General features: G+C 37.1%; 3 protein-coding genes across 5 annotated transcripts in view; 1 reads left to right on the top strand and 2 right to left on the bottom strand.

The window, feature by feature from the left end:
• The window catches only part of HEATR5B (HEAT repeat containing 5B), a 50,654-nt gene extending 43,951 nt beyond the window's left edge, over positions 1-6,703 (bottom strand). Inside the window, exons 1-4 of the mRNA XM_081940101.1 lie at positions 6,575-6,703; positions 3,714-3,880; positions 1,861-2,072; positions 248-356 (exon numbers count right to left, since the gene is read on the bottom strand). Coding sequence (XP_081796227.1) covers positions 248-356; positions 1,861-2,072; positions 3,714-3,880; positions 6,575-6,683 — 597 coding nt within the window. The 5' untranslated portion in view covers positions 6,684-6,703. The remainder of the gene's footprint in view (positions 1-247; positions 357-1,860; positions 2,073-3,713; positions 3,881-6,574) is intronic.
• Positions 6,689-18,434, top strand: GPATCH11 (G-patch domain containing 11). 3 transcript variants are annotated; one of them, XM_081940107.1, is made up of 9 exons: positions 6,689-6,793; positions 7,185-7,269; positions 8,138-8,364; positions 9,102-9,143; positions 9,227-9,347; positions 9,787-9,877; positions 11,488-11,595; positions 15,482-15,563; positions 16,639-18,434. In XM_081940107.1, the coding sequence occupies exons 2-9, from the start codon at positions 7,220-7,222 to the stop codon at positions 16,692-16,694; spliced, it is 777 nt and encodes a 258-aa protein (XP_081796233.1). In that variant the 5' UTR covers positions 6,689-6,793; positions 7,185-7,219; the 3' UTR covers positions 16,695-18,434. The 3 variants fall into 3 exon arrangements, with proteins under 3 accessions (XP_081796233.1, XP_081796235.1, XP_081796234.1); XM_081940109.1 differs by having other exon boundaries at positions 18,300-18,434; XM_081940108.1 differs by having other exon boundaries at positions 6,770-6,906.
• Positions 18,071-19,867, bottom strand: part of LOC309387444 (interferon-induced, double-stranded RNA-activated protein kinase-like) — a 64,274-nt gene continuing 62,477 nt past the window's right edge. Inside the window, exon 25 of the mRNA XM_081943925.1 lies at positions 18,071-19,838. Within this exon, the coding sequence (XP_081800051.1) occupies positions 19,731-19,838 (108 nt within the window). The 3' untranslated portion in view covers positions 18,071-19,730. The remainder of the gene's footprint in view (positions 19,839-19,867) is intronic.

A 19,867-nucleotide genomic window follows, 5' to 3' on the forward strand; every position in this document is an offset into this window, starting at 1 on the left:
TCCCTACAACCCTGATAAGTACCAAGATTTTAGTGACATCTTAACATCAGGCTAATTTATGGTGCCATAAGCTTTCATAAACCATAAACTATTGAAGCCCACAAAAATCTATGACATAAGAATTTTGTTTCTGTCTAGATGGTCCAAAACATTTTTTTTGCTGTAGATCAGGATTATCAGACTCTTAATTAATTAAATGAATACAGTGCAAAAATACAAATATTCTGTGAATGTTTATTTTACTTACTTCAGCACTTTTCAAAGATTTTAAGAGATTGTTAACTGTTTCAGGAAAGGAACTGCCCAGCATTCTTCCCATTTTCTCATAAAATGCTCCAACACATGCCACTGCAGTACTACAAAAATCAAGATAATTTTGATCAGATAATTTCTAATTACTAATAGATTCTGTCAAAAAACCCTATGGCAGCGATGGCAAACCTTTTTTAGCTCGCATGCCATAAGTGGGGGGAGTGCAGGGGGGTCGTTTGCAGGTGTGACGCACCCATAATGCAATGTGCGACCTCCCCAGTGCGCATGCGCACACTACAGGCGCAACCCACCCCATTCTTGCATCATTTTTTCACCCTCCCCAGGCTCCAGAGGCTTTATAGGAGCATGGGGAGGGCGAAAACAGCTCCCCCGCCACCCCCCGGAAGCTCTCCGGAGGCTTCAGGGACCTTCAGGAGGCTTCCCTGAGGCCGCCGAAGCAGTCAAAACGACCCTCCGAGCAAACCGGAAGTCGGAGGGTCGTTTTAAGCGCCCCGAAGGCTTCAGGGACCTTCAGGAGGCTTCTCTGAAGCCTCGAGACCAGTCAAAATGACCCTCCAAGCAAACCAGAAGTCACTTCCAGTTTGCTCAGAGGGTCGTTTTGAGCGCTCCGAAGGCTTCATTGACCTTCAGGAGGCTTCCCGGAAGCCTCCGAAGCAGTCAAAATGACCCTCCGAGCAAACCGGAAGTCACTTCCAGTTTGCTCAGAGGGTTGTTTTGAGCACTCCGAAGGCTTCAGTGACCTTCAGGAGGCTTCCCAAAGCCTCCAGATCAGTCAAAACGACCCTCTGAGCAAACAAGAAGTCCGTTCCCGAAATTCCGGTTTGCCTGTAGGGCCGTTTTTTTGCGCTCCAGAGGCTTCAGGAAGGCTCATGAAGCCTCCGGAAGGCCTCCAGGGGGGGCAGGGGAGGCTCTTTTCACCCTCCCCAGGCTCCTATAAAGCCTCTGGAGCCTGGGGAGGGCGAAAAATGGCTTTAAAAAAGGGTGAAATCAGCACCTCGTGTGCCCTGACAAATGGCTACGCGTGCCACCTGTGGCACGGGTGCCATATGTTCGCCATCACTGCCCTATGGTGAGACCATGGAAGGGAGGCCAATGGGAAATCCCAAGTCTTCAGAATAAACTTTGAAATAATAAAAAAATAATTTGAAGATGATGACAACAAACCATTTCTCCACCGTTGCTTAAATTGTGTCCATTTAATCACAGGAGTCAAACTCAGCTCAAAAACTATCTGTCTTTTAAAAAGGAGCATCAAACCGATATACTTTCAAGCAAAGATGCACAAACTTTAAAATTCAAATAATCTGAATTATAATCTGGATACTGCAGTGATTGTACAGATGAACAGATTAGTAGTGAGGTAACAAGGAAACAGATATAAAGTTTTCTAACTTTGACCTTGTGGTTTCAAACAATTTTTCCTTCAAATAAAATGCTTCTACCAACAATTTGGCATATTTAAAGTATTTTATATATGGATGTTCAAAATAATCAAATGAAATAGTCTCATCTGACTTTACATATTGGATATATTTCCTAATATATTTCTGAGATTGTGGATTTTTTCTGGTAGTGACATTTACTTACAGTTTGGTTGGTAAATAGGCAGAAGTGTCATCTTTACTCCTGATGAGATCATTACACTTATCAAGTGTTTGGAAGACAGTAAAAGTATCCCCAATGCTGTACAGAGCAGCAAGATTTTTAGCAAGTAATTTCCTTGTTGGTGGACCAGGAGAACTGCTAATAAGACCCGTTAGCTGTTCAACAAGCTTTTTTTGTTTTTCTTTTACATCTGTCTGTTAATGAAACAAATGCAAATCTTGTTCAGTATTTATATGAAATTAATGAAGTTCATTATAAGCTTGTTGTGTCATATCAAAGTTTATTTCAGATGTTTTCTGGAGGTTTATTTTTAATATCTGAATATGAACATAAAATCAATGACCATGTATTTAGACTAGAGGATTCATTAAATAAAGCTAAAAATACTTGCTTCATTTTCAAGTTTATTTCCATAAACGCTTTTGGCGTTTTTCAAAACACTGATGCCATTCAGTTAGAAAGGAAATTGTAATGCATAATTTAAGAAGCCTTTCATTGCAAATTAATGGTTTAATTTAAACTAAAACTTGAATTATCAGGTTATGTTAAGAACTTCATATCAATCACAGTTTTCTTTCAAAGGAAAGATCATAGACCAATAATAGCAATAGCACTTAGATTTAATATACTGCTTCACAGTGTTTATAAACTACTCTAAGTGGTTTACACAGTCAGCATATTGCCTCCAATAATCTGGATCCTCATTTTACCAATCTCAGAAGAATGGAAGGCTGAATCAACTTTAATGTTCTGACCCAGCCTTAGCAGAAGCAAGAAACAGGCTCCTTGTCACAAAAAAACCCCTCTTTATTTACCTCTTGTGAATTAATGGCATTCACCCACCAAAAAGTCCAGGTAAGAGTCCTGCAAGGAGTTAAATGCAGCAATAAACCTTATCAGTTCCCTGTGATAATTGCAAGAATGTGAGCTCCTAGTGGAAAGGCTGGAAATTAAGTTCTGACAAGCAGAACTTAAAACACAATTTTGTATGCACAAAATACAATGAGCAAAGGCTTCAGAAATACAAGCTGTTGTCTCCTATGACAACCACTTCCCTTCCCTTCTATTTATTCCCCAGTGAGGGAAGAGCCATTCAGCCTCCATGTGTACTTTGCTTCCCGAGTTGACTCCTTGTCCTCCATTGTTCTCCTCTCCTAACTGCTCTGCGCATACATGCATCTGGAACAGCCCCCAGCTGTTCTTCCTCCTCACTCGTCTCAGCCTCCAAAGGCAGCTGCCTCTCCGATGGCTGGGAAATGTCAGACGGCCCTGGCTCTATCTGTGCATCCAACACAGAGCATCCATCAGAGCCTTCTCCAGACTCCAGAACTGGCCCAAGTCCCTCCCCAACCCCCTCATCATCCTATCTATCTATCAATCTATCTATCTATCTATCTATCTATCATCTATCTATCTATCTATCTATCTATCTATCTATCTATCATCTATCTATCATCTATCTATCATCTATCTATCTATCTATCTATCTATCTATCTATCTATCTATCTATCTATCTATCTATCATCTATCTATCTATCTATCATCTATAAATATAGATGGTATAATAATCCCATAACATAATAATCTCAGAACAGAAAATGGAGTTTCTGTGTAAATATGCATTATCAAAATCATAAACAACAAAACAGCCCAATAATTTTATAGGATAGACTCAAATATTTAGGCAGTTCAAAGTATTTCAGGCATGTCACTTTGGTCATATTACAGAAGAGTCATTAATACAGAAATAAGGGCTGAAAAAAAATTATCAAAGATCAAGTCAAATCCTGAGATAGATAGTGAATAAATTTAATAATAAAAAATAAAATTATACCTTGTTAGCAGCTACAAGCACCTTCTCAAGAAACCGTAGCCACTCAAAGATAAAAACTGGTCGCTTTGCTTCAGTGATTTGAGCCAAAGCCTCTTCATTTAATAACAAACTATGAGCAAGTTCCATAGCTGGTGAAATTCTTTTTGTACAGTAACTACCCTTATTTCCTGTTATATAAATAAATAGGAAAACAAAAAACAGTAGATTTAAAATATCCCACCTAAAACAGTCTTAAAATGCATTTGAACTGGTTTAACTATTATTTTTATAGAGCATCTTTTATTAATTCAGTCACCTACATATCTGCTACAAGGAACAGATTTTTTAAAATCTCCATCAAAGAGTGTGGATAAACAATGATAATGTGACTAATATGTGTGCATGCACTCAAGTGTGCTGGTGTACATATATATGGTAACCAAATTATTGTATATATAATTGTATAAGTAATTTGGTTACCATATAAATCTCATTAAATCAGTTAAAATCTTAGAAATATTTATTTGATTAAATTTTGGTACTGTTCGACTCCAAAATGATTTTGAGGATGTTTGTATGATTTACAACCAAGTGACAACTAAGTTAAGGTTTTTGTAGGTTAGATGTTGTGTGAATTCATTCCATTTAGCTCATTCACAATTCCTTGTATTGTGCAATCCTTGCCCAAAAAGGGATAATTCAATAACTGCATCAAATACACACTATGATTGCAACTAATTATTTGAGGTAGAAGAGCATGGACAGAAGTGTAAAATCTACTGTATTTTTTGGAGTATAAGATGCACTGGAGTATAAGATGCACCTAGAGGAAAATATGGCCTCCCGAACCCCCCACAGGTCCCGTTTTTGCTCTCCCCAGCCCCCAGGAGTACTCTTCAGGCCTCCCAAAACCTTCACGTGTCCCGTTTTTGCCAAAACAGGTCCATTTTTGGCAAAAACAGGCCATGAGGGCACCGACATTTTCACCCAATTATTTGGGGGGGGGGGGGCATTTTATAGTCTGAAAAATAACAGTAATTTGAAATGTTTTCACTTAGGCCTATCTATTAATTTTAGAAATCTGTAGCATTTTATTTAATTACAAAAATGCATATTGTTTAAACATTCAGATCCTACAAATGAGTATATTCTTTAAAAATAATATACTCTCAAATATTACAATTTCAAGTGTAAACTAACAAGAAAAAAATCAATGTTAAATAAAAACAGAAAAAAACAATATTCTAACAAGTAAGTATAAAAGAAAGAACTCCTTTATTTATTTGATATAGAATATTTTTTTAAGTTTTAATAGGCAAATGAGAATACTCATGGTTGAATCATAAAATATGCTTTGATTGCCAGGGTTCAGCCCCTTAATGTATTATTCAGGCAAAGAATACCTCTCCTTTGAATCTATAGGGTCTGTTCAGACAACTTTTTAATTTAAAACTTTGCACTGAAAACTGTAAATTCAGATATAATTATTTTATTTCATCATATTTATACTGCCCAGTCTCACCTTAGAGAGGAGATGGATGGCATAAAAATTTAATAAGTATACATACAGCCATCCATCTCACAAAATGTGACTCAGGGAAGCATACAACTGAGATAATTTGCTTCATCCAGAGTCCTCTGAAACTGTTGCACAGCCAGCTTGTCAATACCAATGATAAGAGCTTGGATTTTCTCTGGCTTTTTATTGGCAGTAGAGGCACCTCACAAACCCAGGTTTGATGTTACATAATGTGTGAAACACTTCCCATATTTGAGTCCCTTTACCCCACATAGTGGCTCGGCTGATGTGACATACTGAAACACCAAGCAGCCAGATGCCATTCTAGCTAACCACACAATTAGTTTATGGTTCAGTGCATCATGCACCCCCCAGAAAAAAATGCAGCCATGATGTATAGATGGGTAAGCACATTATACAAACATGGCTTATTATAAAAGGGGTCCCACCCTGGGCTCAACAGGTATTCCACAACTTATGACCACAATTGAGCCCAAAATTTATGTTGCTAAGTGAGAAATTGGTTAAATGAATTTTATCCCATAAAAAATATTTTTTACGACTTTTCTTGCCACATTTGTTAAATGAGTCACCGCAATTGTCAAATTAGTAATACCGCTGCTAAGTCAATCTTGGGTTCCCCACTGACTTTGTTTGTCAGAAGGTCACAAAAGGTAATCACATGACCCTGGGGACACTGCAACTGGTCCTCAATATGAACCAGCTGTTAAGCATCCAAAAGTAAATCAGGTGACCATGGGGATGCTGCAATGGTCGTAAGTGTGAAAAGTGGTCATAAGTCACATTTTTTCCAGTGCCATTGTAACTTCGAGTGGTCACTAAACCAACGGTTGTAAGTCGAGATATTATATCCTTTGCATCCTAGGGTCACCTGCTCGTACTGGCAAAACCTGAAGGGCAGTAAGGAGACACACGGGAAAACGACACCTCTTTCTGCCATTTAGCGGTCTCCGGAGCTTTGCAACCCAGATCGGAGACTATCCCGTGACGACGGTCCAAAGTGTAATTACTGGAAAGGGACCTTTAAGGGGCCGCTGTCAGTTGGACAGAGCAGGTCCCGGGCCATTGTCACACCTGCCTGCCATCCACCCATCCATCCACCCACCCACCCATCCAGAGAAAAGCCAGCCACGGGGACGACGGATGCCACCCCGGCGGGCGGTGCCACAATGGGGAGTCCGAGGTGGCGCTACTCCCACCCGGAGAAGCTGCCATCGTCTTGCGCTCCCGCTTCCTTCTTGCGGTCTTTTCAGCCCTCCCACCCCTTTCCCCACCGAGCTCTTCCCCACCGAGTGCAAGCCCCGCGTCTCCCTGCCCAACCTTTCCCTACTGATCGTCCCACCTGAGGCAGCGGCGGCCACCGACTCAGCGGAGCCCCGAAGGTCGCCGAAGCTTACGCCCGATCCGGCCCTTCCCCACGACCAGCTGAAGCAGCGCCGGCTCCTGCGCATGCGCTCTCGAGACCCAGGAAGTGAGGCCACTACCGAGGCGCATGCGCAACGGCGCAGCGACTTAGGAATTGGGGAATGAAGGATTTCGGCGCGCTGCGTTTTTGTTATCGGTAAGGAATAGCACCAAGAGGAGAAAATGTTGAGTATTGCTGCCGGGGGTTGCGTGATAGTTAGATCAGTCCTGATGGTATGACCATCAGTCATACCATAGCGATCTAGATAGGTAAGTTGAATTAAGTAAAGTAACCTCACTCAGTCAGCTTCCACGAATGAGTATGACCTGAATTTGGAGTTTACAGATTAGAAGACCAACATCCTATCATTGCCCTGCCTTGGCTTTCTCCTGATGCTCTGGCTAGCTAAGAAATCAGGGTTTGGGGGAACAATCATGCACAAAAATCAAATTTGGGGTTAGTTTACCTTGCATCATAAGTATGGAATTTTCTTCTAGAAAGGAAGGTGTGTTTGATGCTTTTTAAATTAATTATAAACTATTTATAGGTAGCACGGTTGGAGGTGGAAGATTGATATGAATCATGGATGATGCAGAAGATGATTATATGTCTGATTCCTTCATTAATATTAAGTAAGTGGATGTTTTTGTAAGTATATCCTGCTTGCCCGTGCTAGTAAGGATCCTGAAGCTTAAGTGGCTTTATGAAATTTCAAATATCCAATACCCAAATAAAAGTGTGGATACAATTTTACAAATATACATTTTGCTTTAAAATTATGCCCACATAGAACAGCTTTGACGAATGTAATTTACAGAGTTAAATTAGCACTAAAATACAGGTGAACAAGTAATTTTCTGCGGCATATTTATATTTTATTGTTTTCCGAAAGAAAATGGAAGAAGGAAAAATCAATAAAACTATTAATCACTATTAATATAATTGATTATTCAGCATGTATGTAAACTAAATAATCCTTAAAGTATGTTAATGTATTATACAGTATGAACAAATACAAAAATTAGAGATTTCCCAAAATAAAATAGACTACATAATTGTAAATAAAGGGAAGCTGCTATATCCCTGTATGAACTCTGTACTCCATTTTGAAGTCTCCAACCATTAGCTGAATACTTCAGCTTTTTTCCCCTTGAAATGGGATATAGATGTCCAATGAGGAATGGCTAAGGTACTAAGTAAGAGTACTCTTCATTAGTAGCCTAATGAAGAGAAGGCTTAGAAGGTGACATGATAGCTGTCTTCCAATATTTGAAGAGGAACTGATCGATTTTAAAATGAATGGTCCAGAATGGAATAAGGATTCCTGCCATGGGCAGGGGATTGAACTAGAAGACTTCTAAAGTCTTTTCCACCCCTATGTAATCCTAACCCTAAGCCCCCCCCCCCAAATTAAATAACTATAAACATACTGAAAGCAGGATAATGTTTTTTTGACAGTATCTTGTATTTAGGTAACTTTTTAAAATTTGTTTTGTTCAGTCAGGACATCAGGCCAGGAATGCCGATTTTGAGACGTGTAAAGGAAACTTTTAAAAAAGAGGAAAAAGTAAAAGAAGCTAACCAGAAAAGTAGGCAAAAGAGCATCAAAGAACAAGAAAAAGAGCAACGTGAAATGGTTTTAAATGTTGCTTTGGGGACTGAAAATAAAGGCTTTGCTATGCTCCAGAAGATGGGGTACAAAAGTGGCCAGCCTCTTGGCAAAAGTGGTGAGTTTTTCCACATCCAGTTTTTGAACTGTGACTGTGCTAAGCAATCAGGTTGTGCTGGTACAAAATCCTCTGCTGGCACAATAATGGAAAAGGGAGCCAGAGACATCTAGCAATTTATTTGTTATATTTATATTCTGCATTTCCTCAAAATAACACATTTCTTCTTTCTCTTCACTCCCAATTTTACTTTGTCAACAGCTCAATGAAATAAATTAGACTACTAATTTATTTATTAGAAGTTGCTTGATTAACTTTTTGTCTCAGTTGGGATTTGAGCCTTGAGTTTTTGCCAACTCTAAGGCAACCTTCAGATCTCTGCCATTGTCTTTTGAACCATCGGAGAAAAAAAATTGAATTCACAAAGTGACTGACTTGGGAATATTACAAAAGAGTGGAATGTCTGTCTGAGTTGCTTAAGACTAGAGAACCAGTATGGTTTTGCAGGCTATCCTGCTTCGATTGAACAGATTGTTGAGCTCGTAGAAGGCAAACAGGCTATAAATCTAAGAAATTTAAAAATATATACATATAGGAGGGAATACAGTAAATACTATTATTATTAATATTTTAAACTTGTATACCAGCCAGTTCTCAATGACTATGCAGTTCAGAGAAATTATACAAAGATAGTACAACAAAATATAAAAGGTAAAAAGATAAATGATAGCAAGCACAATGAAGCTTGTTATTTTGTTATTTTACTAATAGCAAATGCATTTTTTTTCCTTCTGCAGGAAAAGGGATAGTTGAGCCCATTCCTCTGAATATTACTACAGGTTTGTGAAATGTCTGACCTTTTTTCCTTCATTTAAACATGGTGTTGCTCAATCCGTCAAATAACTGCTTGTATTTGGAACAGGAAGAAGTGGGCTTGGCCATGAAGAATTACAAAAACGAAAAGCTGAAGAAAAACTGGAAAACTACAGGAAAAAAATGCATGTGAAAAAACAAGTGGAAAAGCAGACAACTGACCTCTTCAAGTAGTGTTCTCCATTTATGTTATTCCTCTCACAGTTTCTCTTAACTGTTAATGCCATAATTAGGCAAGAGTCATATTTAACCTGGGCAGCATGTATTTTGTGTGTTGAAAGTTGCTGGTGTAAATCCTGGCACTATGAGATAAAGCTGGAAAAAATCTCTTGCTGGAATTTTACAGAATTAATGCTGATTGCTGTATACCTAATTCACCACTCAGCAGCTCCACCTAACGTGATAAGTGTGGAAAGATGCTGGGACTTCCAGCTATTCCTGGAGGATCTCAGATTCTTTCCTGTCTTAAAACACAATATTAGGGATGAAGCTACTCTGTTTTAGCTCATACACTGAGTTTATTAATATCCCGAACAGGAAAAATGTTCTTATAAAAATACAGTCTTCTATTAAATTTACTGATTGTGGTTTTGTCGTTGTCTTATTAAGAATGAGATTGAAGACCAAGCAGGAGCAACTGCAAGTAAAACGGGACCTCGAGAAAAGTCAGAAAGCCTGCCAACAATTAGATACACAGAAAGTAAGTTTAATTAAAATCTTTATTTATGATTTTGGCCTGTTAGAGGCTTAGGAAATCAGAGTTTGTGCCCTGCCTTGAGCTACCTATTTTAGCCTTCCAAATAGACAGTGGAGTTCAACAAACTAAGGAAACATTTTACAACAACCTTGTTGTAAATATGTATCACTGGAGATTCATTTGGTACATCCATCAGTTGATTTTTTTTATTTTAAAAAAGTCTTAGATTTATATAAATAATTGGCCTGGAATCATAGGTCAGCAAGCAGGAAGCTGTTCACAAGATTGCTACCAACAAGACCAACTTTTTGCAAGATTTTTTTTTAGTACTGCAATGTAATATGTTTAAAATATCAAAACTATGATCTGTGCTGTAGTGCCTTGGGCTGCGTTTTTATTTCTTTTCTTTATTACTATTAATTGAGGATATATAGAACCCTTTCTATAAAAATAATGAAGCAGTTTGTAGAATGACAATCCAATGCAGAGCATTAGAAACAATACTGTACAACTGTACTGTAGGTCATTCCAATATCTAGATGAAAAGCAAACATTAGGGGGTTCCGTAGGAAAAACATCGTAACCCAAATACCCAAGCTCAAATTAACCACCATGCTGAAGGTATAGCTCTGCAAGCAAGATGTATAGTCCTGGCTACTGCATACATGAAGTAATTTTCCATAAAATATTTGGGTGTCAAGTAATCTCTTTGAAGTCTAAATAGTAACTGGCAGCTTGTATAGATTGTAGAAACTGAATGCAATGTGACTCCAGCCTTACACATTACTTATGGAGAAATGACAACTTGCAACAACTGACGCTTGTAGAACAGTCTTCATTGGAATTACAGGTAGTCCTCAACTTGCCATCTTAATTGGGATTGGAACTTTTGTAGGTAAGCAAGGTGGTCTTTAAATGAGATACACCTGATTTTATGACTTTTTTTGCCATGGCCATTAAGTGAATCACACCATCCTTAAGCAAATCCAATTTCCCCCATTGACGTGGCTTGTCAGAAGCTAGCTGGAAAGGTCGCAAATAGCATTTCAATGAGCTGAGGACACTGCAACTGTTGTAAATACCTGCAGATTTCCCAGAAATTGAATTTTGATCAAATGACCATGGAGATGCTGCAACAGTTATAAGTGTGAGGACTGGTCGTAAGTCATTTTCTTCAGTGCCAAACTTTGAATAATTACTAAATGAATGGCTGTAAGCCTGTATAGTAAGCTAAAATTGAAATTGAGATATGAAAATGTAAGGTGGGCCTCACAAGGTTGGGTTTGCCCCAGATCTCTGAATTACTTTATCCAGCAGTTTCATATATATGTGAAAAAGCATTGTGAACATGCAGGGCTAAGTAGACCTGCCACAGTGATACTATAAAACCAGAACTCACCTCATCACCAAAAAAAAATCCATTTTAAAAGGATAATCTGATTGATAATATAAAATAAGCCACAGAGTCTAAGAAATCAAGGGTTTTATTAACATGCAGTGTCTCCTAAAATGTATCTTTGTGTTAATTTTTTTTTTGCCACTTGGGCAAAGGTTACAACAGCTAAAAAATCTAATAGTGTAGAGTATGAGTTATTGCCATGTTTTTATTCAAGGGCCTTGAAGTCCCCAAAGAGGTTTGGTACTGGTTAAATCCAAAGACTGAAGAAGACAAAGATGAAGAAGAGAAGGAGAAGGAGGAGGAGGAGGAAGATGGACTCAATGTAAGTACATGTTCAGATATTGTTTTAGCAATTGTCTTTGGTGGACTGGTTGGTAATTTTTTATATTATGATGCTCAATAGTGATCCCAAACTAGGTGAAACATAAATATAAATATTTACTGCCAGTAAATATAAATATTGAACAAAATGAATGCGTTCTCATCACTCTTGATGCAATTTTGGTTTAGCTTGAGTGCATTCATGTATGCACAATATACATTGATTGATCTATGATGTGCCATGAAGCAAGTTTCTGTTCTTAGAGACCACATAGATATATTTTCTTCATAATGGTCTGACTCTGGAGTCGACCTGAAGTTCTCCAGCTGGACAGACGTTGGGGATGTGAGCTCTGAAGAGTCTCACATGAACCCTGTCTGACAAACTCTGAGATCTGTTTTTGGATCAGAACCCCCCTGTGGGGGATGGGGGTGAAGAAGGGGCAGTGTCTCATCAGACCCAGAGGAAGTGCAATAGGTCCCTCGTAGTTCAGAGATTTGTCCTCTGAATCGGAGCCAGGGTGTCAGCATGGCAACATGCTGCACAAGAAGCTGGCTTCAGGCCAAAGCAGCTAAACGGGAACATGCAGAGACAAGATGAAAACCTGGTAAGATCTATTAACCCACAGTTATAAATCAGAATTTGGAAAAGGCAAAGAACCTTAATAGCATAAATAATATTGATGGACAGATCGGGATTTTTGCAAAAAGGAAGAAGGGGGAAAATGGAGCGTTGAATCACTAGCCCCAAAGAGAGCCATTTGCTTGAAATAATTTGGACACACAGGAGAAAGAAGAGAAGTGACAAACCCACTTAAATACAAACTCTAAATTTGGTTTTGGACTTGAAAAACTTGTGTTTTTAAAGGATTCTAGGAGTGTGAAGATTTGCTTCGTCTGAGTGTCTTTTAACTAACATATCTTAAGCAACTCCAATTAATGAGAGCTGGAATGCAACAAGAGAGAAAGATCAAGAAAAAAGCACCATCTCCTTACTGACAACTGAAAACCTAATCTTGCCTGTGTGGGAAATTTTAATTAACCAACTGCCATAAATCAGAACTTGGAAAAGCAGAAGGGAAGAGAAACATACTCAAATTTGGCTGTATGCAAGTTTGTTCTAATTAATATATTTTGAGCAATTATAACTAATGAGAAGCGGAAAGTACCAAGGAAAAAATAATAGCAAAATCAAGAACTGGGGAAATACAAAGTCTTTTTGTTTCTTTTTTGTCTGCAAAAGATCAAGATGGCTCTAGCTTCTCTTCTGTTTTCACAGTAGTTGAATTAACTAAATTTAAGGTAGACCAGAATCTTGAAATAAGATTGGTATAACTAACTGCAATTTTGGAACTGGACATTAAGGAAGAACAAAAGACCAAGATGGCTCTTGTCACTCTTCCCCACAGCACCTGAAGTAGATAAATTTAAGGTGGACCAGAACTCTGAAATAAGAATTGTATAACTAACTGTAACTTTGGGACTGGACATTATGGAAAGGTGGAAATTTGAAGAACTACATGAAATTATAAAAAAATATGCATAAATCATTAAAATCAAGCCTAAATATAATTCTGAATTCAGAGAAGGAGGTATTTAAAGAAGAGAAGGAAGTAGGAGGGAGAGACAATGAAGGGGTAGAAACGTTGGGAAATAAAAAGCAGACAAAAAACTTCATAGGGTTTGGCAGTGGTATAGGGAAAATTGTAAAGGGGGGATCTGTCACAACAAAAGGGAATAAAAAGCAGATATGACAATAAAATGGAGTTGCTAACTGACTGAATATGATAATGGAAAGATAATTAAATAAAGGTTAAAATATATGGAATATGGACAAATGTTTTCCATATTCCTGAAACTGATATATGGATATTGTAAAACAGAGGTTTGTGATTCACTTTTATACATGATAATTAAACTGAGTTGCTAATTGATTGAATAGGACAATAGAAGAACAATTAAGCATGGGTTAAAATATATGAAACATTGACATATGTAGAACTTTTAAGATGATGAACATAGTGAGATGTGTACTGCTTGTTATTCTATATAGTAGATTAAGGGAATTGTAATGAACATTGAACAGTAAGGATTGCCATTTATAGACAATTAAGGGTAATCTAAACCAAGATATGGAAAAATAGAGAGGCAACAGAAATATACTTACAATGGAAAACTATTGAGATTTAAAGACAGAATTACAAAGTGGGGGCGTGTAAGGATGTATAATTATATAAATATAATCATGAGAATAGCTGGGAATTGTAACCAGGTCTACATCTCTGCCAAAATTAGGCCGGGGGGGGGGGAGTATAATGACTAGACATTATACTTTTTTGTCCTCTCTTTTTAAAAAAAGGAAGAAGATATATGTTAAAATTAATTATGTATACTCAAAAGGAATTATAAATACCATCAACAAAATGTAGCTTGCTCAAAAGCTGAAATACACCAAGTAAATGAGATGAAGAGTGTGAAGTAGAGGAGAGAGAGAAGAGGAGACGGATAGGAGAGAGGGTAGGGGGGGGGAAGAAGAGGAGAGAAAGGAGGAGTGGAAAGGGGAGAGAGGAAGGGGAAGTAGAGAAGATAAGAACAACAGAAGGAAGAAAGGAGGTAGGAGGGGGAGGAGAGAGGGAAAAGAAAGTGATGGATAAGGTACAAATATGGTGTATGGAGAGAAGAGCCAATAATTGTTTTTGGGAGTTGATGGTAAGATGAATTGATGTAAACATTTAATAATATAATATGATGTTGGCTATGTAATAGTATACATGTGGTTATGTTATGAAAATGAAAAAATAAAAAACTTTATAATGGTCTGACCCTAACCTGGTCCTTCAGATTTTCCAACAGTGTATCTTTTGCAACTATAACTGTGTCCCATTTTGCTGCTGGTAGTCCTGTTTCCTGAGTCACAATAGTGTATACTCTGGTATTTCAGAAGTAGTATAGAGCCATGATGGCGAACCTCAAAGCCCTCTCTGGGCATGTGCGCCGTCGCCAGTTGCTCTTCAGGTTTCCATTATGCACATGCGCGCCGGACAGCTGGTCTTCATACACCTTGCAGTGCCAAAAACCAGATAGCCAGCACACGCATGCACACCAGCCACCTGGCCTTCTGGTGCTCCGAGGCGCACGGTTGGGCACTTGGTGCCAAAATGTTTCGCTGTCACTGGCATAGGGTATTCACATTTTTGAACTTTGGTGTTGGGGAAGACTCCTCAGAATACCATGAACGGCCAAGAAAAGAAACAAATTGATCATGGAACAATCAGCCTGGAGTTCTCACTCAAGGCATAAAGAACCAAGCTGAAATGATTCTATTTCAGAGATATATGAAGGCCTAGTTCTCTGGAAAAGGCTCTAATGCTGGGAAAAATGGAAGGAAAGAAGAGGAAGGCGAACAACAAGGTGGATGGATTTAGTTACAGTGGCAATGGCACGTTGAGAGACTTGAAAGACCAGGTTTGGGATAGGTTGTCATGGAGAAAAATCTATGTGGTCACTAGAAGTCAAAAATGACTTGATAGCATATAATAAATTATATATGATGTACGTTTTGATTAACTGCCATCAAAGCTATTGACTTTTAGTGACCTCACTGATCAATTCTTTCATGCATGTTTTTATGTGCCAATAAATAAGATGCATAAAAACCACCTCAGTTTTTCTTCTAGTAGTAAGAAGAAATAATGAGGAGGAAGTAATAAAAACATTAAAACTCCTAAAACAGTCATTTAATAGATGCAACAAAAGAAGTGGAAGCTAAACATTCTAATTTATTTGCTGTAACCTTTCATTGCCAAATCAATGATTACGTATGTCTTTCTCAGATTGTTGGATCTATTCAATGGCATTCAAAGGTATATTTATTGGTGCTTTTTCAGGAATCAGAAAAGTTAATCAGTTTAACAACTTATTTAAGAGAGGAATATCTCTATTGCATCTGGTGCGGAACTGCCTACCAAGGTAAACCTAAACTGTTTTTTTAAAATATCAAACAATTCAATAATAAATAACTGGAATTTGCTTCTTTGTTCATAATCTTTGATTGTTGCTTTTTTATTACTTATTTTCTAGGGTTTTCCTTGAACATTTTGATGTTTCAGGATGTTTTACTATAGTCATGGATCTTTTATGTTAAAAAAGCTTTTAATGGCCTAGTATGGCTGTGTTTGCGATGATGTAAGTCAGGAAAAGGAAAATGGAGAGGAAATCCAATTTTACCCTTGAAGTGCAGATATATTGACCCAAGGACTGATGAGCTGATCTTGCTGCTAGCGAAGAGCTTTGTGGGGTTACAGCTAAGCAACATTCCCATTAGCCAAGCCTTGTATATAGGCATTGTTGGGAGACATGCTGCTGGTCTAACTCAAAATTGTAGAGTGACAAAGAGAGAAAAGAAAACAAGGAGAGAAACAACTACAAGGATTCCTGTAGAAGGAAGTAGCTTGAAAGAAAAATTGGAGAGTAAAGCTGCAAACACTGCACAGAGCAGTAGTTAGTTCCCAGTCAGCGAGGAAGAATAAAAGTCTTGGTTTCCCTTGAGGAAGAGAAGTAAAGTCCCAGAGAAGATGATATGTTCTCCAAAGTACAAAACAGGAAAGAGATTTGATAAAAGTTGGGATCTTACTCTAAATATGTTTTCTGTAAATTGTAAAGAAGGATAAAAGCTTTCACTCATCATCTTAATTTTTCTATGTTGATTGCCTCCCTTGAAAACCTAAGTATTCCAATTCTAAAAGAGCCCAGTCGCACCATGACAATCTCCTAAGAGTTTTGTTCTGAGGTCAGAATAAACCTAGGTGTCCTGTTCTGACCTTGGAATAAAATTTGGCAACTTAAATAAGAAACAAGCTTGGAACTGCCCATTTAGAGCGTTCAGTGCTTGAAATAAAATTCAGAATACAGTCAACCCAGAACATTTTAGATGTGCTATTTGCTTTGAGTTTGAAACAAAGTACATTTCCCATTTCTAATCTAGTACTGGAATCATGTTTGCTTGTAAATTCTGCAAACTTGTGTTTTTTATTTTATTTTGCAGATCAAGATGATCTATCTTCAAATTGCCCCGGGAGCACATATACAGATCATGAATAAATCTATAAAAATTCAAAACAATAGCAACATTCTGTAATTTCAATGAAGAGCAGAGCTGTGAACTGTGTTGTTTTATATTTTTCATTGAGCAAATTAGTTGTTTGTCAATGCTCTATGTTTGGGTATAAAATGAATTTTCTGCTCTATTTAAAAATTCTTTGGAATAGGAACTAATTTGTTATTTTTCCAAGTTATTTATTATTTTTAAATTCTATGTTTACTTCTGAAAAACAAAATTAAAATCTAACATAATAGACTAGATGCTGCAGATTGGATAAATGCATGGTTTGATTTCAGCAAAGTAAAAATTTCAAGAAACCCTAAAACAATAATAAATTTAGTTGTTTGAAGATTGTTCTGTTTAGGCTCACAAGAAAACTTTGAACATAGGATTTGATAAGGGGCTCGTGGAAAATAATCCATTCTTCAACACACACAAAACCACCTTGTGCTTTTCTTCTTCTCTTTATTAAGTTTCTTAGCTTTTTTAGCCAAAGTTATTAGGCAAAATTGAACTAATGCATAGACATGCAGCTGTGATTTGGTGTATGCATCACCATTGCTGAGTTAATCATTGATTTGAGTTTATTTTGAACTTCTGGCAATCTGTGAATAACTTTTCTACAAACTCTTCCTTACAGTTAACCAAAAGTAGGAATAACCTGGGTGATTAACAGCATGATGCTATCTTCAGACTTAGCCCTGGGGTTTCCTCTGTACCAATCAACATGTCCCATGTTGTGGTTTAGCCATTTATCTTATTTTTTTAATTTTCCATCGTTTAATATGGCTACAAATTTTCATTGGAATTCTTCCCAGTTACTAGCTTCCCAACCAAGAGATTTTTGTAAAAGGAGATGGAAAATCTGAGATTCAGGAGACTACCAGAAATAATTGTACAGCTTCATCTGTTAAATATTTATTGAAGTCTAGTTCATCCTTTCTCCAATTTTTTACTTTGGAAAACCCTTGAAATAATTTCCAGGTCTTAGGAAACCCCTGCATACAAATTCCCATGGTTTAGTAAAACAATCCTTTATTATATCCACAGGTCATACATTCATTGGCATGTTCATAAGATATACGTATAATACCTACTAATAATTGTCAATGTTTTTGAGCCGGGAATAATTTTTGTGAATCTACCAATTTTGACCAACATATTAGCCTTTCCTTTTGGTTTGATTCCTTCTTATAGAATATCGTCTCTAATGTAAGTCAGTAGATGCAGGTAGAAAAAACTTCAAATTTTCCTGTTCTTAAAAATAAAATTGATAGCTTATCTTTCTTAAAATTCATATTTCATTTGCTTTCATACATTTTAAAAACTCATAGCAAACATAATTTCTATTGAAAAAACCAAGCTTGAAACAAAATTTTCAAAAAGCTTTTTATTTTGGGGGGTAACCAATCTGTCAAAGATCCTCCAACCCACCTCTTGTAGAATCGGGGGTTGAGTTCAGAAATGCTGCTCTAGCTTTTTCTTTTTCCATAGAATTTGCACACGCTAGATAAATTGCACAATTTATACTGGACAGAAAACAATACTGAAGAAGTGAATTCAGGAGATATATTGTTCATTTTTAACATTTCTTTATATTGTAGAAATGAGAAGACAAAAGCAACATATGCTCTAGATGACATGAAAGGACCGAGACAGTTGTATATCTGGATTAATGTTTGTCCCCTTTTTAAAAATGTTCTACTTCATTTTATCATTATAGATATTTTTTCAACCTTTCACTGTGTCCTCACTGTTGTGTTTTATACTGGTTTGTTTAATTGATTAATACATTAAATGATTTAGAACATGGGTACCAATCTTTTGGCTTGCCTGGGACTATATTGAGTGAAGAGAAATTGTCTTGGGCTGCATATAAAAATATAATCAATGTATATAAATAGCAAATGTTCCTTTTTAATATATCTATTTTTTATCTTGTGGGATTACAGTACTAGCTACCCGGGTCTACATGCGCCTGCATGTTGGATATACCTGGTTTAATAGCAATAACACTTAGACTTATATACCGCTTCACGGTGCTTTACATTCCTCTCTAAGCAGTTTACAGAGTCGGCATATTGCCGCCAACAATTTGTGTGTCCTCATTTTACCCACCTCTGAAGGTTGGAAGGCTGAGTCAACCTTGAACTGGTGAGAATCAAACTGCTGGCAACTGGCAGTCAGCAGAAGTAGTCTGCAATATTGCATTCTAACCGCTGCGCCACCGCAGCTCTTAAACTATCAAAACACAAATGTAAGATAGCATATTAGATTGTATTCTATAAATCTGTTTTAGAAACAACATAATTCTAAGCACTGTTACATGCATTACTCTTGAAATGCTGGTGTTCTTGATTTTAAGGTAAATGAAAGCTAAGTGTAATTAAATGCATTCTTGTACTTCCAAAACAGTTGCCCAAGTATGCATTGCAAGTTAAAAGGTTGATTTATGGATGTATATCTACAGTTCTGCAAAATAAACCAAACCATATCATCTATAACCTTTTTATAAATCAGTACTGTAGTATCTATTTGAAGCTCCAATAGCATTCATTTGCAAAGATTCAAAAAAAATCTGAAAAGAAGTAAATACTCTGTCATAAAACTGTAGACTAATCACATAGTACTATTTTTCACAAAGCAAAAGATAGCAACTAACACTTGATTAAGATTAGTTCCATGAGTTAGAAGAAGAGTATTAAGTTCCCTAGGCAATATTAAACTTAACAGTATATTGGAAGTATTGGAATGGCACATTAAAACTCTTTGTAAAAAAAAACTCCAGATACATGCCAGGATGAGATCTTGCAAAGTTCACAAAAGGCACTCTTTACATTTCCATTAGATTTTTCCATTTCACTGAAGTTCTTTGCATTTTTTGACTTCTCGGGAGAGCCCAAATATAGCAAGGCATAAGGAGCAATCCTAATCCTTCACATTTAAATGTGTCTCGCAGTATTTGTATTCATGCTTTCAGGCATCAGGAAAAGCAAAAGAAACAAAAACCAAAAACCTGCGCTTTGACAAATTCACTAATAAGTGTGTAGTACATGAGGTTGGCCTTTTAGGATTTCCAAAATATTAGCTGGTGATGGTCTTTCAGTTGGCTGTTTGGCAAGCAGTTTCTTAATTAGATAAGTCTGTAAATGAAGAGGATTTTAATATAAAA

Source organism: Natrix helvetica (assembly GCF_964273705.1).
Source record: "Natrix helvetica genome assembly, chromosome: 2".
NCBI classification, from domain to species: Eukaryota; Metazoa; Chordata; class Lepidosauria; order Squamata; family Natricidae; genus Natrix; species Natrix helvetica.